The sequence below is a fragment of the Ochotona curzoniae genome, unplaced genomic scaffold, assembly GCF_017591425.1.
Source record: "Ochotona curzoniae isolate NIBS_2020 unplaced genomic scaffold, NIBS_Ocur_1.0 contig_2404, whole genome shotgun sequence".
NCBI classification, from domain to species: Eukaryota; Metazoa; Chordata; class Mammalia; order Lagomorpha; family Ochotonidae; genus Ochotona; species Ochotona curzoniae.
Genome location: NW_024465451.1, coordinates 3,244,507 through 3,271,458, shown reverse-complemented (window position 1 = coordinate 3,271,458; position 26,952 = coordinate 3,244,507). Strand labels below are relative to the sequence as shown.

Sequence of the window (26,952 nt, the reverse complement as noted above, 5' to 3'; positions counted from 1 at the left end):
TTTATGGAAATCAGTATGGAGAACACTTAAACAACTCAAAATCTGTATACCATATGACCCAGCAATAGCACTCCTAGGAATATATCCAGGCACGACAAACCAACATGCACCCCTATGTTCACAGCAGCACAATCAGTAACTGCAAAAACATGGAAGCAACCGAAATGCCCATCAGCAGAAGATTGGATAAGAAAGCTTTGGTTCATCTACTCCATGGAATACTACTCAGCTATTAAAAAAAACAAAATGCAGTTCTTTGTGGCAAAATGGGCCAAACTGGAAACTATAATGCTAAGGGAAATGAGCTAATCCCAAAAGGTTAGATACCACATGTTTGCCTTAATTTACCCTGTAATTTTTTTTTGTTTGTTTATTTTTGAACCTGTCATTGATACTGTCTCAACACATGTGTTTTGAAAAATTGAACTTGCATTATTTTTAACATATTGTTTACTACTCAATACTATGTCAATTAATTCCATAACACTGTATATTGTTGCTAATGTTTTGTTGGGGCTTTTAACTGACCAGGATTTTACTGTTAGCTCTGCCTTCAGACCAGAGAAGGTCTCCCCAAGAAGCCATTAAAGTTATCTGGACAATAAGATGCTGGACTCTATGCTGGGTATGTGCTTGCAATGAAGGAATCTCAACTGAACTTGAACTGTGGTTATGCAGCAAGGTGGAGGAATCCACCATGAGGGGAGGGTTGTGGGAGGTGAGGGGGAAATCCCAGTGCCTATAAAACTGTATCACATAATACAATGTTATTAACAATAATAAAAAAAGATCTTCTGTCTGCTGGTTAACCCTCCCCCCCCACCCCACTCAAGTGGCTACAATGGAGCTGAGCTGATTGGAAGCCAGGAACCAGGAGCCTCCTCTGAGTCTCCCACAAAGCTGCAGGGTCTCAAGTCTCTGGGCCATCCTCTACTGCTTTCCCAAGCCACAAGCAGGGAGCTGGATGGGAAGTAGAACAGCTAGCACACAAACCAATGCCCATATGGGATCCTGGCACATGCAATGAGAGGACTTTATCTACTATGCTACCATGCCCAGCTGCTCCACTTCTGAACCAGCTTTCTATTACTGTGCCTGGAAGAAGTTCCAAGCTTTAGAACAGCCTACCTCTGGCAGCTGAGGTAGGTGAAACAGTGGATGCAAGATCTGTTTTCCCTTCTCTCTCTGTAAATTCTGCCTTTATTATATATATATAATATATAATATATTATATAATATATTATATATAATATATATTAATATATTCCTAATTATATAATATTATATATATTATATGTTATATATATACACATTTAAAATCAAGAGCTTCTCAGGAAAAGGGTATATTCCATAGTTAGTTGTAGTTGAGTATCAGGGATACTGCGCATGAAGGACTTGGCAATGTTTCCCAGCACACAGTAGGTGTGCCGTAAGCAGGAATGGTGTCAGACAGGATCAGTCCCTGCAGGTTCATGAGCCCCCACAAGAACGGAGGGAGCTTCACGCAGTCAGCAGGTATAGCAGCACAGATTTGTTTTCTAGGGAAGCCGGAGCACAGGCCATCAAGCAGCAGGAGTGGGTCTGAAAGCAGCTTAGCTCAGGACGGGTGGGGAGCAGGGCTGTTAGGGAGACCCCCACCACAGGCTCCGAGCAGGTAATGTTGTCAGGCCAAAACTGGACTGGCCCTAGATCCTCTAAAGTGCGGTCTACACTTCAACACGTGTTTCCTAAGATTAGCTTTCCTCTTATTACTATTATTTTTAAAGATTTATTCATTTTTATTGGGAAGTCAGATTTACAGAGAAGGAGAAAGATCTTCCATCTGCTGATTCACTGCCCAAGTGGTCACAATGGCTGGAGCTGAGTTGATCCAAAGCCAGGAGCCAAGAGCCTCTTTCAGGTCTCCCACATGGGTACAGAGTCCCAAGATTTTAGGCCATCCTTTACCGCCTTCCCAGGCTATAACAGGGAGCTATAAGGGAAGTGGAGTAGCCAGGACTAGAATCAGTGCCCACATGGGACCACCATGTGTGCAAGGTAAGGAGTTTAGCCACTGGGCTACTGAGTCAGGCCTCAAACAAATTTTCTAATTTTTATAGCCTTTGACTTCTTTTTTGTTTATTTTCCTTAGTTATGTCCCATCTCAGTAGTTATTATTATGATGCAATAGCATCAGGCTCATGTAAGCTTGCAAAAGATTTTGCAAATCCTGTACCAGCCAACCTTTTATTTGTAAGAAAAAAATTTTTGACAAATGGATCTATATACACAAAAACCATGTTTTAGAATAGACTTTCCTTTTAACTATAATGAGATGAGCCTTTTTAGGCAAAACATATATTCATTATAGTAAAATGGAAAGCATTTGTGCAGTTAAAATTTAAAAAGGACAACTAAGGGTGATAGATAATTGACAAAAAAGAAAAACATGCTTAGAATACATTTGGTCAAAATTTTTAATTTTTAAAGACATATGGCAACAACATTTGTGGCTGAGCCATGCCAAAATCAGGAGCCTGGAATTCCATGCTGATCTCCCATCTGGGTATCAGGGGCCCAAGCAGCTTCTCTGCTTTCCCAGGCACATTAGCAGGGAGCTAGACGGGAAGTAGAGCAGCCAAGATTCAGACTTCTAGGAGATGCTGGCATTGTAGGCAACAGCTTAATTCTCTGCACCACAGCGCCTGTCCCTAGTTAATGTCCCTGCCACCTATTTTTTTTTTTAAATAAAGACAAGTTTTTTAATAATAATAATAAAACAAAAGCAAAATATCAAGAACTTGAATAGGTAATTAACAGAAGTAATACAAATGACCAAAAAACATAATGAAGGAGTGGGCAATATGGTACAGCAAGATAAGTCACCTCTTGCAACAGCAGTATCCCCTATCAGACAGTCAGATGAGCACTTCTGCTCTGCTTCCAACCCAGCCCTCTGAGAAGCCCCGACGATGGCTCAAGTGACTGAGTCCCTGGGGCCCGGCGCGGTGGCGCAAGTGGTTAAAGGTCCTCGCCTTGCACGCCCAGGATCCCATATGGGCGCCGGTTCTAATCCCGGCAGCCCCGCTTCCCATCCAGCTCCCCGCTTGTGGCCTGGGAAAGCAGTTGAGGACGGCCCAAAGCTTTGGGACCCTGCACCCGTGTGGGAGACCCAGAAGAGGCTCCTGGCTTCAGAACAGCATGGTATCGACCCGTTGCGCTCACTTGGGGAGTGAATCATCGGACGGAAGATCTTCCTCTGTCTCTCCTCTCTGTATATCCGCCTTTCCAATAAAAATAAAATAAATCTTTAAAAAAAAAAAAAAGTGACCGAGTCCCTACCACCCACCCTGGCTTCTAGATTCAGCCTGGTCCCCAGTCTGTTTTTGCAGCCATTTGGGGGTGGGGGGTGAACCACTGAACAGAAGATCCTTCTCTCCTGCTGTCACTCTTTCAAATATTTAAAACAAACAAAAAAATGAAAGGACTGTGCATTTTCACAAATGCAGAAAGAAAACTTAATTCTCACTCGTTAAGGGAGAACATAAATCCAAAATGAGCTTTCCTTTTGAGGGAAGCAGCTCTTGATTAGCAGTGTCCTTACTTGTTAGATTTGTGAAGCTAGAAGCCAAAGTCTCGGTTCAGATCTCCTTTCCTGTATCCACTGCCACATCTTTAGCATCTCACTCCCTGAGGATCCCAACAGGACATTCAAGTGGGAAGGGGGGATCACTTGCTTTTTTAAACTTCCGAGATCTGTTTTTTCCCATGACAGCATCACCAGGCTAGCACTTGATGCAAGCTCTGTGTCCAGAACTGTCCATCTCCCTCACCCCCTAGCACTTAGATTCCATCAGAGTGCCCTGGCAATGGGGACTGACTAAAAACATACTACAATTTTGCTACTAAGAAATCTTCTCACCTTAAACAAAGCAATGATCAAAAAGCCAGCTAGGCCTAAGCAGCCTAATATTCAAATACCAGGAATCAAATTCCAGCAGCAGTAATCTATATAGCTTTTACCAAGTACCTGGCACTCCCTTAAGGGTTTTAAATAAAATCATTTATTTATTTACTTAATTATTTATTAAACACTTGAAAGAGCTACAAAAAGGGAGAGACGGACATTTTCTATCCGGTGGTTTACTCCCCAAATGGCTACAATGGTCAGACCTGTGCCAGTCTGAAGCCAGGAGCAAGGACCTTCTGGGTCTTCCACATGGGTGCAGGGGTCCAAGCATGTGGGCCATCTTCTGCTGCTTTCCCAGGCACACTAGTAGGGAGTTGGATCAGAGGAGTAGTAGCTAGGACTCAGTCAGCACCTATATGGGATGCTGGCACCACAGGCGGCAGCTTTACTCACTATGCCAGAGTACTGACCCCCGCCTTTTAAAATGAAGATTATGTATAAGGCACAGTAAGAGAACCTTGGGGGGTAGGGCGGGGAATTACCTTCTGTCTACCAGTTCAAATCCCAGATGCCTCGCAGGGGCCACAGTTAGGCCAGGCCAATCCCAGGAGCCAGAATGTCCATTTACGTCCCTCATGTGGGTGACAGGAACCCAAATACTTGGGCTATAATCTGCTGCCTTCTCAAGGCATTTGGTACTTTGACTATGGGATGCAGCTATGACTCGGCCCTCTGGTGCTCTAATATTTGTCCTTCATGTTTCTTTACAATCCTGTAAAGTACTTGCCCCATTTTACAAACTAAGGAAACCATTAAAAAGCTTGAAAAAAACAGAGGCTGAGAAATGTTAAATGATTTGCTCAAGATCATACAGCTCTTGACAGAGCCAACATTCCAGCCATGCTTTCAGTGTTGAGCTTTTTTTAAAACATTTCCAGGACTGACATTTCACAGCTGAGATAAGAAAAAAGAAAAATACTGCAATGTGTGTCTTGTACACCAGTTGGAATCTAGCACAGCACTGAGCAAACAGGGCTCAGTAATTGTCTCAGATCATCCAACAAGAAGTGTTAGTTTTCATTAGCATTGAGAACTTACTGTTCTGGTCCCCAGTGCTTCAACAACCACAAGTTACAGTACAGGCAGAGCCAACTCCAAAAACCACATCACACACAACTAGTCTCGAAAATGACACAGAAATGGGATTAAAAAAACCAGATTGGGGATGGTTAAGCTGTCGGCTGCCTTGCTAGCCACCAGATTGAGTCTCAACTACTCCACTTCTAATCCAGCCCCTTGCTAATCATCTGGGAGAAGCAGTGGAAGATGGCCCAAGTGCTTGAACCTTGGCTACTCCTCTAGAGACCCAGAAGAAGCTTTTGGCTTTGGCCTGGCCCAGACCAGTCACTATGGCTCTTTTCAGAGTAAACCAGTAGATGGAAGAAACCTCTCTGCAACTCCACCTTTCAAGCAAATAAAAATAAGTCATTAAAAAAAAAAAAAAAAAAAAAAAAAGAAGAAAAAGCCCCAATCACAAGGGTAGAAACCTCTGAAAGGAGTGAATCCCAAGTTCCTGAGGAACATGCATTTTGCTAAGAAGCACAAGAAGGGCTGAAGAAGATGCAGGCCAAGCTGTGAGTGCACGTGTGAAGCTCTCAGGGCCTTCATCAAGCGAAGTCCATGATCCCAAAGGGTGTCAGCCACAAGCTCAATTGACCTGCCTATATTGCCTAGTCCAAACTTGCAAAGCGTGCTCATGCCCACACTGCCAAGGATATCAGGATGACCCAAAGACCAAGGCAAAGGCTGAGACTAAGCCTCCAGTCAAGGGCAAGACCAGCTGCACCTGCACCTGCAGTCCTGGCTCTGGCGCCTCCCCAGAGTGACCAGCCTCGAACACAGGTTCTGTAGTAACACCTTAGTTGGCCAATGCAAGGCCCAAACAAACTGGTGTGAGTCCTGCACTGTTGCCTGCTTAGGGCTGTTGTCCTCCTGCGCTGCTTATACAAACCAGAGACTATGCAAAAAAAAAAAAGAGAACTCACTGTGAATAGGGCAATCCTTATTACTAGTAAGACTTAGTGGTTTAGAGATTATGGCAGCTAACATTTATGAAGTACTTGTTAGGTGACAGGCACTCTTAAGATACTTCCCATGCATCCTATCATTTCACTCTAATAATCCTAAGAGGCAAATACCATAATCTCCATTCATGATAAACTGAAGCTTAGAAAAGCACTCATCCATCATCTGGTAAATGAAAAAGCTGGCATCTAAACCCAGGTGGGGCTAATAACCCAAAAACCTTATTTTAGCTCATTACTTCAACCTCTTTCTCCAAATTTAGAGATGCTAACAAGAATGGAAACATTTCAATGTTCTCTTCTCTCCACAGTCTCTAACAGATGGGCTTTCTTGGATCAACAATCAGTTCCGTGGGCTTATTTTAAGTTGTGGCTACAGGTGGTGAAGACTGTCTTTTGTTTTGTATTTAAGAACAAAATCAGGAGAAGAAACACTACCATTTCAGGCATTGGACCTGCAATCCATCTCAGTCGTAACACATACATATGAAGCTGACTAATTTCTGGGGAAAATCCAGTTGAAGAATTGTCCTTAATAAATTAGAAATCAATCATTATATCATAGGAGAGGTGAGAATGGAGAATGCTAAGTTCTTGTTATGCCAATTCTGACAGGTTTTCTGGGTCACCAGATTTGTACCACACAAATCTCTTAGCTAGCTAAACTGGCCTGTCACCAAGGGGCCATTAGAGGAGTCAGACACTCTCCTTTGGAATGTGAATAGGAGCTTTAGTAACAGGAATCAGAGAACAGCATAGGCAGTGTTTTTTTTTTTAAAGATTTATTTTTATTATTTTTTTCAATGGAAAGGCGGATATACAGAGAGGAGAGACAGAGAGGAAGATCTTCCGTCCAATGATTCACTCCCCAAGTGAGCGCAACGGGCCGATACTATGCCAATCTGAAGCCAGGAGCCTCCTCTGGGTCTCCCACGCGGGTGCAGGGTCCCAAAGCTTTGGGCCGTTCTCGACTGCTTTCCCAGGCCACAGGCAGGGAGCTGGAAGGGAAGCGGGGCTGCCGGGATTAGAACCGGCGCCCATATGGGATCCCGGGCGTGCAAGGCGAGGACCTTTAACCACTTGCGCCACCGCGCCGGGCCCCATAGGCAGTGTTCTAAGAGACAAGAATCACGGAGAAAGCTAGTAAGCAGCAAGATTAGAACCAAGATCAGGACAATGTAAACAGGAACCACCCTTGTCTGAAAGGCACAGCATTGGGCTCTTTGGCTGATTCTTTACAGTGAAGCTTATTGGCTACGTTGAGGTGGGTCTAATCTTCAGCTCCTTCTCTAAGTCCTTGAACTGAGTTACCAAAAAACAACTGTAGAAGGGCAGGTGGCGGGCAGGTGTTTAGGTCATCACATCATACATCAAAGGGCCTAGTTTCAGGCCCACATACTCTACTCCCAAACCAGCTAATGTGTACCCTGGAAAGGAAACATGGGATTCCCAGAAGGAATTCCTGCCTCCTGTCTTCGGGCAGGTCCATTCCTGGTTGTTGTGTGAATTTGGGGAGTGAACCAGAAGATGGAAGGATTCTGTCTTTCTGTCCTCCAAAAAAAATTTTTTTTTAAGATTTTTTTTTTAATTGGTAAGTCAGATTTACAGAGATTTACTAGTTTACAGATTTACTAGTTCACTCCCCAGTTGGTCGTAATGGCCAGCCAGAGCTAAGCCAATCCAGAGCCAGGCGCCAGGAGCCAGGCGCCAGGAGCCGGGAGCCAGGAGCAGGGTCCCAAGGCTTCGGGCCATTCTGCACTGCTTTCCCATATCACAGGCGGTGACTAGATGAAAAGTGGAGCAGCCGGGACATAAACCAACACCCATATGGGATCTCAGCGCTTGCTTGCAAGGTGAGATTTTTTTTGAAGACTTATTTATTTTTATAGAAAGTCAGATTTTAGAGAGGGGAGAGAGAGACCGAGAAAGAAAGATCTTCTGTCCACTGATTCACTCCCCAAGCAGCTGCAATGGCTGGAGCTGAGCCGATCCAAAGCCAGGAGCTTCTTCTGATCTCACTCACAGGTACAGGGTCCCAAGGCTTTGGTCTGTCCTCAACTGCTTTCCCAGGCCCCAAGCAGGGAGAGCTGCTTATTTCTTGAGAAAACAGCACAGAATGGTCCAAGTCTTTAGGACTCTGCACCCATGGGGGAGACCCAGAAGAAGTGCTTGGCTTCGGAATGGCTTAACTCTGGCCATCGCCACCATTTGGGGAATGAGCTCTCTGTAACTCTAATTTTAATCTGGAAAGGCAGATTTTACAGAAAAAAGGGGAAACAGAATGACCTTTCATATGCTAGTTAACCACCCAGATGCCTGCCAATGGCTGCAGCTGAGCTGATTTGAAGCCACAGTTTCTTTCAGATCTCCCATGTGGATGCAAGGTTCTCCACTTCTTTCCCCGGCCATCAGCAGGGAACTGAATTAGGAAGTGGAGCAGCTGGGACACAAACCAGCACCCATACTGGATGCTGGCGCTTGCTGGTGGAGGATTAGCCAGTTCAGCCAATGTGCTGGTCCTAATAAAGATTTTTTTTTTTAAGAAAAGGGAAGGGCCTGGCATGGTAGACTAGCGGATAAATCCTCGTCTTTCATGCACCAGGATCCCATATGGGCACCAGTTCTAATCCCAACTGCTCTAGTTCCCATCCAGCTCCCTGTTTCTCCTTCTCTCTGTATATCTGCTTTTACAATTTAAAAAAAAATCTAAAAAAAAAAAAAAAAAGAAAGAGAAGGGAAATCAGGAGCACTAGGTGTGGCATTTGGTACAGCAGCTGAGACACGGGTGGGGATGCCTGACTCCCACATCACAGGGACCAAGTTCAGATTTTGGTCACTGTATATTCCAGCTTCCTGCTAATGTATACAGTGGGAGGCAACAGCTGATGGCAAGTCCTTTGTCCCTGACAGCCTTCCTGGAGCCCCACAATGAGTTCTGGGCTCTTGGCAGCAGCCTGGCTTGGCCTCAGGCTGTCTCCGGCATGTGGGAAGTAAATCAGCAGATGGTAGATCTCCGTTTTCTTGCCTTTCAGAAAAATAAAAATAAAGAGCACTGGAAATGTTAAATATGTGAGCAAATCAAGAAGTCTTCTGGTCATCTTTACAATGTCTTTCAGAGATAACTGACTCAGGTAAGAACAGCGTATCACAGGCTGATACATAACATGAGAACAAAAGCACACACTCAGAAAGTGGAATCTGGAAATGTTTTCCTTCTTCTTTTTTAATGCTATTTGAAAGGAAGAGTGACAAACAGGGAAAGACAAAGATCTTCAATTCACCCCCAAACGGCTGCACCAACTAGGTCTAGGCCAGGCCAAAGGCAGGAGCCACATGGATGGTAGAGGAGCAAATACTTGGGCCACCAGCTGTTTCCTTCACAAGTGCATTAACATGGAGCTGGACTGGAAGTGGAACAGCCACGACTAAAACTGGCACTCGTACAGGATGTCAGCGTTGCAAGCAATGGTTTAACTAGCTTAGCCTCAATGCCAATCCTCTGAACTATACATTAAAACATGGTACATTTTATGTTGTCCTGTTTTTTTTTTCCCTAACTATAATAAAAGTAGATTAATGCAGTAGCTTCAAAAGGAATGAGAACCAACTTGAGGAAGCTAATGATCGGATCTGAGACAAAGTAAGAACCCAAAAGAAAAGCAAGTATAGGGGCCCAGGAGCCCAGCGCGGTGGCGCAGTGGTTAAGGTCCTCGCCCTGAACACACCAGGATCCCATATGGCCGTCAGTTCTATCCCCGGCAGCCCCACTTCCCTTCCAGCTCCCTGCCTGTGGCCCGGGAAAGCAGTCGAGGACAGCCCAAAGCTTTGGGAATCTGCACCCGCATGGGACACCCAGAAGAGGCTCCTGGCTTTGGATCGGCATAGCATCGACCGTTGCGGCTGCCTGGGGAGTGAATCATTGGACGGAAGATCTTCCTCTCTGTCTCTCCTCTCTGTATATCCGCCTTTCCAATGAAAAAAATAATAAAAATAAATCTTAAAAAAAAAATAAAAATAAAAAATAAAAAAAAAAGCAAGTATAGCTAACTGTAACACTTTTACAATGAGAGGGGATAAAGTGAAGCTGAAAAATAGACTTGGAGCAGGGGTTGGTCAGAACAGTGAAAACGCCTCTCAGGACAATCCTACACATCCCTTATCAAATGTCTGACTCAAGTCCCGGCTCTTCCACTTCTAATCCAGATTCCCGCTGATGGGCGCCTTTGGTCCACCAACAGGGAAGACCTGGAGAGAGTGCTTGGCTCCTGACTTCAGCCTGCCCATCCCCAACCACGGCAGATCCTTGGAAATAGTCACTGGAAAATGTTTCTCACATAAAGTGAAAACAAGTTAGTCAAAATTAAAACGAAAACAGGAATTTACAAAAGAATGCTGGCTAGTAAGTAGAAAATGAATTTTAAAATCCTAGCACAGGCGTTCATTCAGGCAAGGATGACGAATTTGTGTTGAACCATTAGGTAAATAATCAGTTGTTGCAGAAAAAGAAATTTATATGGTACTGAAGCATCACCCAGCAGTTGACTTACTGATTTAAAAAAAGAAAAAATGTTCCTTATGATGGAGAAATATGGCATCAACACCTTAATAAACGTCATATCCTTATCAATGTAACAACCTGTCATTATTCATGTTTTATAATTTGATATAAGTTAAATATATAACAGCATTCATGAACCAAAAATACTTATTGAAATCTGATTCTGCCTCTAGATACAAGTTCCAATTTACAGGAAATAGTGCAACAAATATTAGGGGCTGGTATTGTGGCATAGTGGGTTAAGCCATTGCCTGCAATAGCAGCATTTCATTTCAGCACCGTTAAAGCCCCAGCTGCTCCACTTCCCATCTAGCTCTCTGCTGATGCAACCTGGGAAAGCAGCAGAACATGGTCCGAGCACGGGGGCCCCTGTGCCAGAAGCAGCTCCTATTTAGTCCAGCCTGGCCCAGTCCCAGTCACTGCAGCCTTCTGGGGAGTAAACCAGCAGATCTCTGTCTCTTCCCTCCTCTCTCAGTAACTGCCATTCAAATAAATTGGGGCATCCTAGTTCACAGGTTTAGATGAAGAACCTGTTAGAGGAACTAGCTGTGTTCTGGGGAACTGAACCTTGCTGTTGACATGTGACTGGTTCAAGCCCCTCCTCCCTGGATGCTTACGTGACAACCTTCCTTTAAAAGCCTGGTGCTGTTAATAAACTTCAGCTATTGACCATCAAAAAAAAAAATTGGTGAGTTTAAAATAATAGATTTTTTTTCCCCTAGGGGCGGACAATCTGGTAGCATGTAACAAGGTTTTAAATATTTACATACTTTCCCAAGTAGTTCTACTTTTAGGCATTCATCCTGTACATAAGACCTGTACATAAACACTGACTAGAATGTTCACTGTAGCATTAGTAATGAAAACTACCTACTTATTCAGATGGAATAAATTATGTAAGACTTTGCAATCAGCAGCATCTTAACTTAAAATGCCTAACATGGAAAAACATTCCTAAAAACATACTAAATATATACAAAGCAGATCACAACATAGTAACTTCCGTGTATATTTTTCACCATACACAAACATATTTATAAAAATATAAATTTTGCTATCTCAAAGTGGCAGGATGAATTTATAGATGCTCTCTTTGTATGGAAGAAAAGATCATTATTTTTATTATCTGAGACAATTAAAAAAATCAGCAAGCAAAGTTATTTTTTGTAATCCTAGAGGGCAGGACTAGAAATGATCACGAGAAATTACAGGGACGCCAAGACTGGCTCGATGCAAGTAATAATTTTCCGACAATTAGTTTTCAAAGCAATGAACGGCCTGCTTTATGGTAATAAATATTGCATTACTAGAACTCTTAGCAAAGGCCAAATGGCCATTTGGCAAAGATACACAAGCAGATTCATATTAGGAGATTAAAGAGAAGACAGGAATGGTTTCTTTCTGCTTTTTTATAATTTCATGTAACATTTTCCATTAGTGGGTACTGCCAGAACAGGAAATGAGTGGCATTTCTTTTGGTGGAAGTAGGCATTTGGCACAGTGGCTGGGATGCCTTCACCCTGCATGAAGTGCTTGGGTGGGACTTGTGGCTCTGCTTCCTGCTCTGCACATCCTGAGAGGCAGCTAATGCGGCCCACACGCTTGGGGACCTGCTACCCAAAGGAGACTAGAACGAAGCTCCAGGTTCTTGGCTCTGCTCAGACGCAGTCCTGGCCACTGTCTAGTGTGCCAGCAGATGGAAGACTTCTGTTTTCTTTTTCTCTCTGCTTTTTAAATAAACTTTTTAAAAAAATCTATTATTAAAAATTATTTTTATTTGGAAGGCAGTTACAGCGAGAGAAGGAGTGATAGAGATTTTGCATCTGCTAGTTTACTCCCCAAATCACTACAACAGCTGCACCTGCACTGACCTGAAGCCAGGAGCTTCTTCCAGGTCTCCACGTGGGTGCAGGGGGCCAAGCACTCAGGCCATCCTCCGCTGCCTTCCCAGACCATTAGCAAGGAGCTGGATCAGAAACAGTGCCACTAGGACTTGCACTGGTGCCCATATGGGATTCTGGCACCACAGGCAAAGGATTAACTTGCTGTGCGATTTTTGTGCATCCCAAATAAATAAACTTTTTAATATAAAAATCAATCATATACCTAAAAATAAACACCAGACATTAAATTATTTCACCTGAAACTTTAGTATGAAAAGTTATAATTTCTGCTAATAATGGCTAACAATAAATCTTAGGTTCCATAGTGACATTTTGTACTTACACACAGCTAATTTTAACATAAGCTAGGGGTCATTATTACCCCCATTTTATAAATGTGATTTAAAGACTTAAGGTTATCCAGTCTATAACAGTGGTGCCAGATTGCAAACCCAGAAATTCCTATCTTTTTTAACATCTATTTTTATTGGAAAGACAGATTTGTAGAGAAAGAAATGTAGAGAAAAAGATCTTCTGGCTGCTGGTTTACTCGCGAAGTAGCCACAATGGCTGGAATTGAGCCAATCTGAAGCAAAGAGCCAGGAGCTTTTTCCAGGTCTCCCATGTTGGTGGAGGGTCCCAAGGCCATGGGCCATCCTTTGCTGCTTTCCCAGGCCACAAGCAGGTAGCTGGATGGGAAGAGGAGCAGCCAGGACACGGACCAGCACACATACAGGATTCCAGTGGTTATAGGCAAGGATTTAGCCACTAGGTTACTCCAGAAATTATTTCTGAACTAGCTTTTATTCTCCTCACCTCTGAAGTATGCAATTTTTCTACTATATCAGCCATTCCAGCTGTTCTTGAGTATTGGGTAGAGATTACTGCAATAATTGGATTGATTCGCTGAATAAGCAAGAACATGGGAAAGACGTTACAACATGAGCAGCTGCTCACTGCTTTTCTTGTGAAACTTGCTTTAAATGCCCCAAATGAGAACAGAAAACATAACTGGAAATCACCAATGTCAAATGCTTAGGAAATAAACTAAAGTCAGTCCCCTCACGGAGGCGAGAGCTGTGCCCAGGCCCCTTCCACAGACCCTGAATGCAGACACACTGCCTTCATATCAGCCCTTGGGCCCTCCCCCATGGCACTCTGGAGGGTAGGCCTCTGCTGCCACCAACCTAAAATAGTTCAGGAAAAAACACTTCACAAGTAGAGGCCTGAGAAATCAGTATGAGTAATATCTGACTGCTTAATGAAATCTTGAATAAAAAATAAAAGAACCTGGAACAAAAAATTCTTCTGACGTCTCAGTTTTTAACCTTTCACTCACAGATGTAGAAAACAAATTTTAAAAATCTACTAAATAATTCAAGACTTGGCAAGAGAGGACTTCTTTTCTGCATGGTGGAAAATTGTCCAAAACCTTTCCAAGCAAATCTTAGAGTAACTAAACTAACAGGCTCCCCTGTGGCATCTCCCCGCCTTTCTCACCTACAACTCTTTCCAAATACAAACAGAAGGCTTCCTTCCTTCCTCCTTCTGCACTAATCATATTGTGGTAGAATTACTGTCTTCTCTAAACTATGAATTCCCAGAGAGCCAACAACATCCTGTCTTCTAATTGATAACCTTCAAACTCAGTGCTGATGAAAGTACTAGACAGGAGTGTGCTGAACAGGGAGAGAAGATTGTGAGAAGGAATTCTCTCACCAGAATGAAGCTTCTCTAACCTCTACGCATCCAGTTCTGCGCATAAACATCTCTTTAGGAATTTGCCCGCTGAGCCCAGCACCGTAGCCTAGTGGTTAAGGTCCTTGCCATACATGTGCCGGGATCCCAAATAAGTCCCTCTGGCTCACAAAAAGCTCCTAAAAGAGTAGAAAGAACTCAGCTTACAGGATCTAAACATTGGTTAAATCTTGTACAAGGTTTTATTCAGAAGATGCAGCATGGTATCTGAAAATACAATTTTTCCTATTTGAATACTGAAGGCAGGGACTAATACCATGGCACAGTAAGTTAAGTAAGCCCCCAGCCTACGAAGCCAGCATCCCAAACAGGTGCTAGATGCAGCTCCCTGCTAACGTGTCTGGAAAAGCAGTGGAAGACAGCCTAGGAACATGCTCCTCTCTATCCATATGCATCTGGATGAAGCTCTTGGCTTCCACCTGGACTAACCTTGGCTATTACAGCCTTTTGAGGAGTGAACCTATGGATGCGTCTCTTGTTCTCTGTAACTCTACCTTTCATAAACAAAACAAAACAAAAAGTTGGGCAGTGAGGGCTGCCAGGATTGCTCAACAGGTTAATCCTGCACCTGTAAGCGCCAGAACCCACAGGGGGAAGGGTTCATGTCCCAGCTACTCCACTTCCCATCCAATTCCCTGCTTGTGGCCTGGGAAAGCAATGGAGGATGGCCCAAATCCTTAAGACCCTACATCCATGTCAGAGACCTGGGTGAAGTCTCCTGGCTCTTTGGATCATCTCAGCTCTGGCTTCTGCAACCATTAGGGGAGCAAACCAGCGAACAAAAGATCTTTTCCTCTAGTTCTCCTTCTCTCTGTAAATCTGCCTTTCAAATAAAAACAAATCTAAAAAGTTGAAGGCAATAGGAAAATCAATTTCTTACAAAAGCTCAATAAGTAAGCCATACCTAGTCAGTTACATTTTTTCCTCTCCTTTTTAAGATTTATCATTTGTTTAATTGGAAAGGCAGATAGACAGAGAGGAGACAGAAAGATCTTCCATCTACTTGTTCTCTTTCCAAGTGGCCACAACGGCCAAAGCTGAGCAAATTAGAAGCCAGGAGCCAGGAACCTCCTCCAGGTTTCCCACACAGTTGCAGGGTCCCAAGGCTTTGGGCCATCCTCTACTGCTTTCCCAGGCCACAAGCAGGGAGCTGGATGGGAAGTAGAGCAGCTGGGATACAAACCAGCAGACGCAATGCAAGGATAAGTTATTGCACCAGGCCCAACTTTATTTTTCAAACCAGGAAATCCCATACAAAAGAGTATTAGGGTAACTAAAAAGGATAATGGAGAAAGGATTCAAAAGTAAGCTTATTTTGGTATTAAAAAAACATTTGTGAATGCCCTCGGAGGCCGAGAACTCTGAGGTCAGTCATTTCCCATTGGATTTCCCACACGGGATGGTAGCAGCCCAAAACCCTCTCATAGGGTCTGGTGACATCGGAACTACAGCCAGGAGCCCTGGGTGGCACTCAGAGATAAAAGGACTGTAAATTTCCTTCTGGACTCAGGAGAGGAGCTTTCTCTGGTCTTTATCTAGTTCCAGCCTTGGCTCCCAGGCCTCTCTTACACTGACCATCAGGGCTGCCTATGAGCCCCCAAATTAGTTCAGATAGACGGAGACTAATAAAGGTCAGCTAGTTGATAATCACTCAGCTTGTACCTCACTGATCAGGCTTCCCATCTGGTTTTTTCAGATAGACAGAGACAGACACTGATATACAAAGTCTGGAACAGCCAGGAAAATGGCAAACTAGCCTATAATTGCTCAGTCTGTATTTACTGGTCAGGCTCCCTATTTGCTTCTCCTGGAGTTAACTAGGTAGGATGTGGAGTTAAATTCTTCCTCACTCACTAGGCAGGTTAACCTGCCTAAAACTTTTCTATTCTTCAATTGTTAAAATGCAAAGGTCTGTAAAACCATGCTTAATCACTATATACTGCAAAGTTTAAAGCTTAAATTGTGGCTTAAGACTCACAAAAAACTAAAAAAAAAAAAGACTTTGGGGACCAATGCCTAATAAACAGATCTTAGGAGGACACTCAAACTAAAAAACAAAACAAAACAAAAAACACTATTACATCAACAAATAGAAACTATTATTAGTAAACAAACAAAAAACCAAATACAACAACAACAAAAAACAGTAACTCAGGAAAGAAGACCACCAAAATTAAATAAGCCATCAGATTTTAATACACTTTATAACTTTTCAGATTTAGGTTTTATAATCCTGTCAATAAAATTATTTACAGATGTAACATAGAACAGTAGTTCCCCATGGGTGGGGCAGAAAAAGGGAAGAGGAGTTAAGTTTCATTTTGGAAAGCTGAAAAAGTTCTGGAGAAGGGTTGTGATGATGGCTAATAGCAATATGAATGGTCTCAATGCCAGTGAGAGGTGCATGTGAAAATAGTTAAGGCAGTAAAGTTCACATTTTGTCACATTAAAGAATTACTTTAGGGCCTGGCGTGGTGGCCTAGCAGCTGAAGTCCTCGCCTTGAACGTGCCGGGATCCCATATGGTCACTGGTTCTAATCCTGGTGGCCCCGATTCCATCCAGCTCCCTGCTTGTGGTCTGGGAAAGCAGTTGCGGACGGCCCAAATCGTTGGGACCCTGCACCTGCATGGGAGACCTGGAAGAGCTCCTGACTCCCAGCTTCAGAGCGGGGAAGTACCAGCCATTGCGGTCACTTGGGGAGTGAATCATCAGATGGAAGATCTTCCTCTCTGTCTCTCCTCCTCTCTGTATATCTGACTTTGCAATAAAAATAAACAAATCTTTAAAAAAAATGTTTAGACTCCATGAATAATTTCTTCATCATATGCAGAAACACTCTGATGAATCTACTTAGATTCTTCCCTAATACTAGCTACTCAAACCTCTTAGGGGATTATTGGTTAGGCAATCTACTGAGGTAAAACTCTGGAGGAGAAAATTTTCCTTCTCATACACGTAAGAAAATTCCAAAACCATCTCCCATGTTAAGCTGCATTCTGTTGTGAAGGTAAAGACCCATCATGTGGTTCATGTGCCAGTCTGTGGCAATTACCTTGGCTGGAGTCCATTGGATCTTCTATATGAGCAATGACCCTCTTGAGATAAATTTGCTTCTGATGCTCTAGATCCGATTGTGAAAATGTCGGAACACTTGTCCTGAAAGAAAACAAAGCAGGAGAGAAAACTGTTCATCAGCACACGTACAGTTATTCTCAGTGAGAAGCCATGTTCTGGTATTTAGTTAGAACTAACTTGCAGAGGCAAAATCCTCTTTAAGGGCTTGTACCTGGAAGGGGCCACTGGTGCAGTGGTTAAGGGCCTGTCGGGGACACCCAGGTCACACACCGGAGTGTCCAGCTCAAGTCCCAGCTCTGCACTGGATCCCAGCTCCTCACTGGGAAGTATCCCATCCCCATGGGAGACCCAGAGAATTTTGTGTTCCTGGTTTTGGCCTGGCACACTGCTGGCTATTGTGGGCCTTAGGGAAGTGAACCAGTGTGATATAAGAGCTATCTCTTTCTGCCCATTTCTCTCTCAAATACATTTTAAAAAATTTAAGATCTAGTGGCAGAATGTTTGTTAGCAAAGTATGAAGTTAAATCAAGATAGAAACTGAAACAAAGAGGCAAAGAAGAAATAGGTACAAACTCTGTTGACAAGGAAGGCAAACCTTACCTAGTCCCTAAAAACAAAAGCCTTTTTAAACAATTGAAGGTCAGGAAACAGCTTCACTGAATCACAGAAAAGGAGGAGATAAAAATGGAATATAACCAGCTAAACCTGGCAACTGGGGCAATGGTGACCCTGGAAAAATGACCTGTGGCTCTTGCTGACACTGGGTCAGTGCATAAGAATACAGAGATCATAAAGGTAGCAACTCGTCTTGTTGTCTGGTAGAATTTCCACCATAAGCATTGCACAAAGTTTTCCTCAATTATACCAAGAAAATAAAAAAAAAAAAAAACCTGAGATTAGGAGTAGCAGAAAAATGAATTTTTTAAGTCTTATTGGTGATATTTTTTAAAATTTCAAGCAGAATATAATAAAATACATAACTATACAATAAAAAAAATACATAGCTGGGCCCGGCGGTGTGGCCTAGTGGCTAAATTCCTCGCCTTGAACGCGCCAGGATCCAATATGGACACTGGTTCTTATCCCAGCAGCTCCATTTCCCATCCAGCTCCCTGCTCGTGGCCTGGGAGGGCAGTTGAGGACGGCCCAAGGCTTTGGGATCCTACACCCGCGTGGGAGACATGGAGTAAGTTCCTGGCTCTTGGCTTTGGATCGGCACAGCACCAGCCGTTGCACTCACTTGGGGAGTGAGTCATTGGACGGAAGGTCTTCCTCTCTGTCTCTCCTCCTCTCGGTATATCTGACTTTGTGATAAAAATAAAATAAAATAAAATAAAATAAAATAAAATAAAATAAAATAAAATAAAATAAAATAAAAAAATAACTGTATAATCTAAGTTTTTTTCTAGGACATTCAATTGAAACAGCCCCTGTAGAGAGACTGCCATCTCCTGGCAACAAGAGAATAAACTGAAAAATTAGTTCAAATCTGCCACTCATACACGAATTTTTCCTCCAGGATAGCTGTATGCAAGCTGGAAGAGATGAGCAGATAATTTTCTTTCTTTTTTTTTTTTTATCTTGGGAAGTTTATTCCAGCGGGGCAGGAACAGGGGAAGGGTAGGGGGAAGGGAGGCCAGAGGAGGAGAGAGGGGAAGAGCAAGGAAGAGAAGGCCAAGAAGAGGAGGGAGAGAGAGAGAACCGCACCAGGAGGCCTTAGTGGGGCAGGAACAGATAATTTTCTATATAACCATGCTTAAACATTTTTGTTAAAAATTATTCTAACCTTCTATCATATGCATGCCCAGATTTTCTGTACACAAGGGAATGAAATCTTAACATTTAGATAGTGTTTTCATTAACAGTATTTCAAAAAGTTGTTGCAAAGGGGTTAGTATTGTGATATGTCAAGTTAAGCCACCACTTGAGACCCTGGCACTCCACACTGGGAAGTCAGTGTAAGACTCGGCTACCATGCTTCCAATCCAGCTCCTTACTAACTCATCTGGGAAGACAGCAGATGAGGATTCAAGGGCTTGGTCCCCTGCCACCCACTCTTGGATGGAGTTCCTAATTCCTTACTTCAGCCAGGTCCAGCCCTAGCTGTTGTAGTCATTTGGGTAACAAATAGGCACTTGAAAGCTCTCCTGTCTCCCTCTCTATCATTCTGCCTTTCAGGTAGATATACAAGGAAATATATATATATACATATATATATATATTTTAGGTAATAAAAAACAGTCTTGGGACCCTGCCCCTGCATGGGAGACCCAGAAGCTCTTGGCTCCTGTTTTCGGATCGGCTCAGCTCTGCCCGTTACATCTACTTAGGGAGTGAGCCAATGGATTGAAGATTTTTGTTTCTCCTTCTCTCTGTAAATCTGCCTTTCCAATAAATATAAGTAAATCTTAAAAAAAAAAAATTAATGACAATAAAGTTAAGAAAATAGAATTAAAATAAATGAATAGACCAGGCAAAAGTCAGTAAATATAAGCTTTACCCAGGACTCCCAACCAGGTGACAAGAGCCCAAGTACTCGGGTCATCCTCTGCTGCCTTTCCCAGGCCATTAGCAGGGAGCTGGATTGGAAGTGGAGCAACTGGTACAGAAAGCGGCACCCATATAAATGTCAGCATCTCAAAGGTTTTATCTGCTATGACATTATGCTGGTCCCATATATTTTCACTTTCAGAACAACCTTGAGGACCCGGCATGACAGCCTAGTGGCCAAAGTCCTTGCCTTGCATGCTTCAGGATCCCATCTGGGCACCAGTTTGTGTACTGGCAGCCCTACTTGCCATCCAGCTCCCTGCTTGTGACCTGGGAAAGCAGAAGAGGATGGCCCAAAGCCTTGGGACCCTACACTCACATGGGAGACCTGGAAGAAGGCTCCTGGCTTCAAATCAGTGCAGAACCAGCCATTGCAGTCACCTGGGGAGTGAATCAGCGTACGGAAGATCTTCCTCTCTATCTGACTTTCCAAAAAAATATATAAATCCTTAAAATAAATAAATAAAAGAAAACAATCCCTTTAAAAAAAACAACCGCGGGCCCGGTGCGATGGCGCACTGGTTAAGGTCCTCGCCCTGAACACACCAGGATCCCATATGGGCACCGGTTCTAATCCCGGCAGCCCTGCTTCCCATCATGCTCCCTGCCTGTGGCCCGGGAAAGCAGTCAAGGACGGCCCAAAGCTTTGGGACCCTGCACCCACGAGGGAGACCTGGATGAAGCTTCTGGCTTCGGACCGGCAAAGCATCGACCGTTGCGCTCACTTGGGGAGTGAATCATCGGACGGAAGATCTTCCTCTCTGTCTCTCCTCTCTGTATATCCGCCTTTCCAATAAAAATAAAATAAATCTTAAAAAAGAAAAAACCAAAAACCAACTGCGAGAAGCAGCAGAGAAGGCATTAATGCAGAAACTGAGAGAGATTATTTGATTTTCCCAAGATCACACAGTTGGTAGTACCAGAATTTCAGACTGTGTGATTTTATTTAAATATTTATAACATTAAAATATATCTAAGTATTTAATATTATTTAATATTTTATTTATATTGAGGATAATGAGAAGCAAAAGAAAGAAACTGAAGAAAACCAACAAAAATCAAAATATTCAGTTAGTTATGTTACCTGGTTTTAGTTTGTAGAACAGGAATGACTTTGCCTAGTCTTTTCTCATTGGCTTTCATCTTCCCAGAATCTTTGCCACAAATATCCTGTTTTTTTCCCCCCCAGGACAGAAAGAATACAAAAGATAGTGTTTAGTTGCACTAGAGCAGCACTATTTATGTAAATACTTTTAAACCCAAGACTACAAAGGCGTATCCCGGAATGCACATCCATAGACTCTGCTGCATGCTGGGCACTCTCATCCTGCTAGCAACGATGCTTTTTGGGGAGAAGCAAAGGCAAAGAACCCCTAAGCGGCAGCGATGGGAAAGCAGGGGAGAGAAGGTGAAGCTGCTCACGCTTCCTGACTCTCCCTGCCTCAGGGCTGCTACCACCAACTGAACAGCCTGCCAGCCAGGATGCAGACTTAATCGAAGACAGAAATGATGAAACCATTACCAAATTAGTTATTTATTAAATCACAACTGAATAAGGTCTATCAGGGACCATAAATCCATTATTCCATGAATCTTTACTACACTGTGAACTGTAATATACTCCAATTTGCAGATAAGAAACGTGCCGGCATATGGCCTAAATAATTGATCCACTGCCAGGCAGGATCAAAACTGACTCTGTCTCAATACGAAGCTCTGCCAGGCTGTGACGAGCTACGTGAGGTGCAGGACATCCCAACGGGAGGCTGCGCATGTACGCACAGGCAGTACGTGAGAACTCATCTGCACAGCTTTTGAATGAAAGTAACTTCACTTTTCTTTTCACCTTCAAAAAACAAAACCAAAAAAGGGCACTTACTTTGTTGGGTGAATTAGAAACAACCGAAAACTCCGTTTCAGAACTACTTGATTTTTGTGATTCTTCATTTTGCCAGGTTGACTCCGCAGTCGGAGTCTCTGGACGGTCTGAGATCTGAGGGGATATAGGTGTAGGTTTCTTACTACGAGGCAGGTTTTTATCAGAGACAGTTTGTTGAATGTTATCATGTGAAGAAGAGAACAGAGGCCCGTCCTGGGCGGAATTAATGGGTCTGACCCCTTTGGATTCAGTGCAGGGTCCACTCTCACTCGAGGTGGGACTATCTCTCATCTCTTCCCTGAGGGAAGAGGGGTTTTCTGTAATTTTGGAGGAATTAACTTTGCTCTCAGCATGCACAGCATCAGAAGCTGTTGGATTAAATGGTGCAACAACAGTTACTTTTATGAGATTATTTTCTAGCGCAAAACGTCTGTTTAAGGATTTAGGAGGAGTTGGCCGGAGACCAACTGATGCATGTAGTTGAGGTAGTTTAGAGAGACCAGGGGACCGAGGCACTGGTCCCGGGCTGCACAGGGAGCTCTCCTCTCGGGCAGGATCAAGGAGAACTGCACCCCCTCTCCCTCCTTTCTCAACGTGTCCACCATCATCTTTCTGCAACCCTCCTCCCCAAGAATTTGACAGGTCATCATCTTTTAAAAGCTCCTGGATCTCTTCCTCTGTGTAACTGAAATGGCCGTCATCTTCCTCGCCATCAGACAGCTCCAGCAAGGAATCATCCAATTCTTCATCCAAGGAACCCCAAGAAAACGAGGCTCTGTTGCTTTGCAGGAAAGAGGCTGCAGAAGACCGTTCGGAGGGCATCAGTGAGCACATCATATCTGGAGAAACAAGAAAATGCTTCACTAGGGGGATAGAAAAAACGCTAAACCAACTCTAATACACTCTAAAATACAAGGGTTAAAAAAAAACATGGAAAATGTGGACTATGACAAAAAAAGTATGTGTTTCAAATATTTTGCACCAAAATAAATTTTGAACTTTACTTCTACAACTTCAAAAACAAAAACATTCATTTATGTATTTGAAAGACACAATGACAAGAGAGAAGGAAAGGCCAAGAAAGAACTCAGCCCCCCTTCCAATGGCCACACGTCCAAAAGCTATAGCCGGCTCTCCCCCACAGGTGGCAGGAACCAAAGTACTTGAGCCACCTGCTGCTTCCCAGGCATGTCAGCAGAAGGTGGATAAGCAGCAGGGCAGCCAGGATCAACCAACACCCTACAATGGGACTTGCGCACGGCAAACAGCAACTTTACCTGTGGCACCACAACCACAGCGTCACCTCCAGAAACTTCTCAAGGTAGCTTCATATGGAGGTGGTGTCTTAACACCCACATTTTTTATAGTATGACTTACAACAGAAAAACTAAGTTTATAATAGTTAATCTCATCAGATCGTGGAATTACATGTTAAAACAATGGGCTCCTTTTCTATCAAAATGGTAAAAATTTAAGATTACCTGATCATCAGATTGATAAGGAGGTGGAGAAACAAACAGTCACACACACTCAACAAGAGTGTAAATCAGCATAATAGTTTGTTAAGAGGAATCTAGACATACCATTTTATCCAAGAACTTCACTTCAGGAAATTTATTCTATAAAAGTACCTATTAAAACTGCTTGCAGATAAATATACAAAGATATTCAAAGCAGTGTTACACAAAAGAAATCAAATAATTGTGTCAACCTATACATACAACACTAAGTGAAATGCTTAGACTGGTGTTGTGGCGTAGTGTGTAAAGCTGCTGTCTGCACGGCCTGCATCCCATATGGGTACTGTTCCATGTCCCAGCTGCTCCACTTCTAATCTAACTCCCTTCTTCTGGCCTGGGAGACAGTGGAGGATAGGCCAAGTGCTTGGGTCCCAACACCAGTGGAGGAGACCTGGAGGAAGCTTCTGGTTTCCCAGTTGCTACAGCCACTTACGGAGTGAAGCAGCAGATAGATCACTCTCTCCCTGTAACTGCTTTTCAAATAATTAGAATATATCTTTAAATCTTTTAAATCTTTAAATCTAACCCACAGTTAGGTGGGTACTAGCCTAGCAGTTAAGACACCTGTATCCCCTATAAGAGTGCCTGAGTTCAAATCCCAGTGCTGAATCTGACTCTAGCCTCCTGTTAATATACACCCTAACAGGCAGCAGGCAGTAACTGACAAACATGGGTCCCTGCCATGAGAGACGCAGAACAAGTTCCAGGCTCCAGGCTTTGACCTGGCCCTGTCCTCACTGAGTGGGCACTTGAAGAGGGAAGGGTGGCTGGGAGCACGAGCTAAGCCTCTCTGTCTCAAATATTTAAAAATAAATAAAAATACAATACATGTATCATCATGGAATGACACCTACAATATGCAAGCTAAACAAACATGTACCATGTAAAACGATGTGTATTCCTTATGAAATTAAAAATGAATCATGACAAACAATTGCATTGCATACTGCGTAGAGCTGCTGGAGAGCTCTCTGCCTCTGCCACAAAGACCAGATGGAAAAGGGTTCAGCTCCTGCTAGCTGTTCTTTTCAGGGGACTTGTCAAAATGATTGACTCCCACCTTCCTGCAGACACAAAGAAAATTAAAGGATCTTCTCATCACTTCCAACTCTGCTAATTACGAAGTCAACTGTATGATGCTTTAAGGTGCTCATCTACTAATTTTGAGCTTGACTTAGATTTTTTTGAGCCAAGTACACGAAAGAAAAATCTTTAGATGGAATAATTATGCAACGGAGGAACTAGTTTTATTCCCCCCAACAATCTGTACTTTCTCAAGCCCATTCCTTGCTTTAGTAAGATTAATGTGGGCATGACGGTCCTGGTTCTGTCACTAACCAGATAACTCAGGTAAGCCACCTAACCATTTGGAACTTGTTTCCTCATTTATCAAACAGGAAAGGGATGAGGAAAAGGAACTAGCATTAGGTAATGTCTAGACTCTACAAAAATTTAAAAATTAATCATGACCACAGACACAAATCTCATTTTCAGTATCAATATAAATGCAAACAAAGATCTATAAAGATTACACAAAATTCAGTGACTATTACGACCAGTGGGAGGACAGAGTAGGTCAAGGAAAGGCTATGCCACTATCATTTGACTATTCTACTCGAGTATTTGCTTGTATAATTAAAACCCGTTTTTTAAACCACTAGCAGCAGATCTAATATTTTCCAGATGGGAAAGGCGATAAAAAGCTACTATTTCACCTACCACATCTGAGATGCTAGAAGTACTTAAGCACTGAATTTAACAATTTGGAAAATCCTGTGGCATTTTACCTATAAATATTTTCTCTACTTCACACCTCGCATTTCAGTTCACACACACTTTTATAAAAACATTTTCTGAGGGGCCCGGCAGCATGGCCTAGCGGCTAAGGTCCTTGCATTGAACATGCACGATCCCATATGGGCACTGGTTCTAATCCTGGCAGCTCTGCTTCCCATCCAGCTCCCTGCTGGTGGCCTGGGAAAGCAGTTGAGGATGGCCCAAAGCCTTGGGATCCTGCACCAGTGTGGGAAACCTAGAAGAAGTTCCTGGCTCCTGGTTCGGGATCAGCGCAGCACCGGCCATTGCGGTCACTTGGGGAGTGAATCATCGGACGGAAGATCTTTCTCTCTGTCTCTCCTCTCTGTATATCTGACTTCGTAATAAAAATAAATAAATCTTAAAAAAAAAACATTTTCTGAGCAACAACTGTCACAAAGCAGTGAGCTACACACATCTCTGAACGTTTTTCAAGAACCAGACGTGGTTCCCACCACCAAGGAGCATAGAATTTTACTAAGGCAATATTGAAAATTAACCAAATAGTATAGACGATAAAGTACTAGTTAGAAAAGGGGTTACAAACTTTTATAATCAGAAATAGTAACTATCTATTATGAACCAAGAAATGAAAGGCATTTCTAAAGTAATTTAACTCCTTCAACACAGCACTGTAAAACTGATCTTGTCAGGTCGAGCACGGTAGCATAGGGGCTAAAGTCCTCATCTTACATCTGTTGGGATCCCATCTGGGTGCTGGTTCATGTCCCAGCTGCTGTACTTTCCATCCAACTCCCTGCTTGTAGCCTGGGAAAACAGTCAAGGATGGCTCAAAGCCTTGGGACCTTGCACGTGCCTGGGAGACGTGGAAGACGCTCCAGGCTCCTGACTTTGGATCAGCTCAGTTCTGATCCACTTGGGGAGTGTATCAGTGGACGGAAGATCTTTTTGTCTCCCCTCCTCTCAATTTATCTGACTTTCCAGTATATATTAAAAAAAAAAAAAAGAAAAAAGAAAAGAAAGAAAGAAAAAACCTGATCTTATCAAGGAAACCAAGTCTTCTATTATACCTAGACTTAGAGCCTTTCAATACTTGTTAATGTACCATAATCCAGCAATTTTGAGAGTCCCAGGAATTACAGCACGTGCTTCTATGAGAAAATTAATTCGACTTCCTAAAGTCTGATCTATTTTATAGAAGGAAGTTACTTTTTAGGGAGCAATAAGAGAAAAGTCCACTTTAGGAAAATTTTAAGTTAACGTTTTATTGATAAGCACAAACAATCCCACCCATGGGGCGTTCTCAGATTCCCTGAGCCACCTGTCTTGTCTCCAGCCTTCCAGATGCTTGACTAAGGAGTTCAACTTGGAAAACAAGCTCACAGGCATTAAGAAACTTAACCAACTACAAGCAGATAATATTCTAGAACAAGCATCCAAATTTGGGTCTAAGACCAAAAGCAGTGTTCTTTCTACCACCACTGTGATAGGCTTGCTCAGAGTCAACCAGCAAACGGCAAACTAAATTCCACACTTAGGTCTTTTAAATTGAATTTTCTCTCTAAAGCTCATGGAAGATACAGACATCAACGAAGGTTTCTGCCCTTGGCCTCCCAGATGAAATGGGAGAACACGAGTGACATCCCCAAATGTGGCTATGCATCATTCAGAGTAAAGCATTACATGCAAGCTTCATTTGCACACATTCTTCACAATCACCATAACCAACAACTCCTCCATGACAGAGAAGCAGAGCTGGCTCTTGGGAGCTTTTCAACACGCAAAAGCATGTTGAGCTAAAGTTCATGGGAGTAATGGAATTAAAAGATACGTTTAGTTAAGTGCAAAAAAGTTCTAAAATCCACGCATTTTAAGATTTATTTTGTTTATTTGAAAGGCAAAGCTACAGAAAGCAGCAGAGAAATCTTCCATTCACTGGTTCACTCCCCACATGGCCACAACAGCCAGACCTGGAGCAG

General features: G+C 43.0%; 1 protein-coding gene across 4 annotated transcripts in view; it reads right to left on the bottom strand.

Annotated features, from left to right (window-relative positions):
- The window catches only part of LOC121152213 (S100P binding protein), a 37,418-nt gene that overhangs the window by 6,506 nt on the left and 3,960 nt on the right, over positions 1-26,952 (bottom strand). For 2 of the 4 annotated variants that reach the window (XM_040974151.1, XM_040974150.1), the window contains exons 2-4: positions 21,678-22,516; positions 20,883-20,968; positions 17,226-17,329 (exon numbers count right to left, since the gene is read on the bottom strand). In XM_040974151.1, the coding sequence (XP_040830085.1) occupies positions 17,226-17,329; positions 20,883-20,968; positions 21,678-22,514 (1,027 nt within the window). In that variant the 5' untranslated portion in view covers positions 22,515-22,516. The remainder of the gene's footprint in view (positions 1-17,225; positions 17,330-20,882; positions 20,969-21,677; positions 22,517-26,952) is intronic. The other 2 variants (XM_040974154.1, XM_040974153.1) reach the window with 2 other exon arrangements.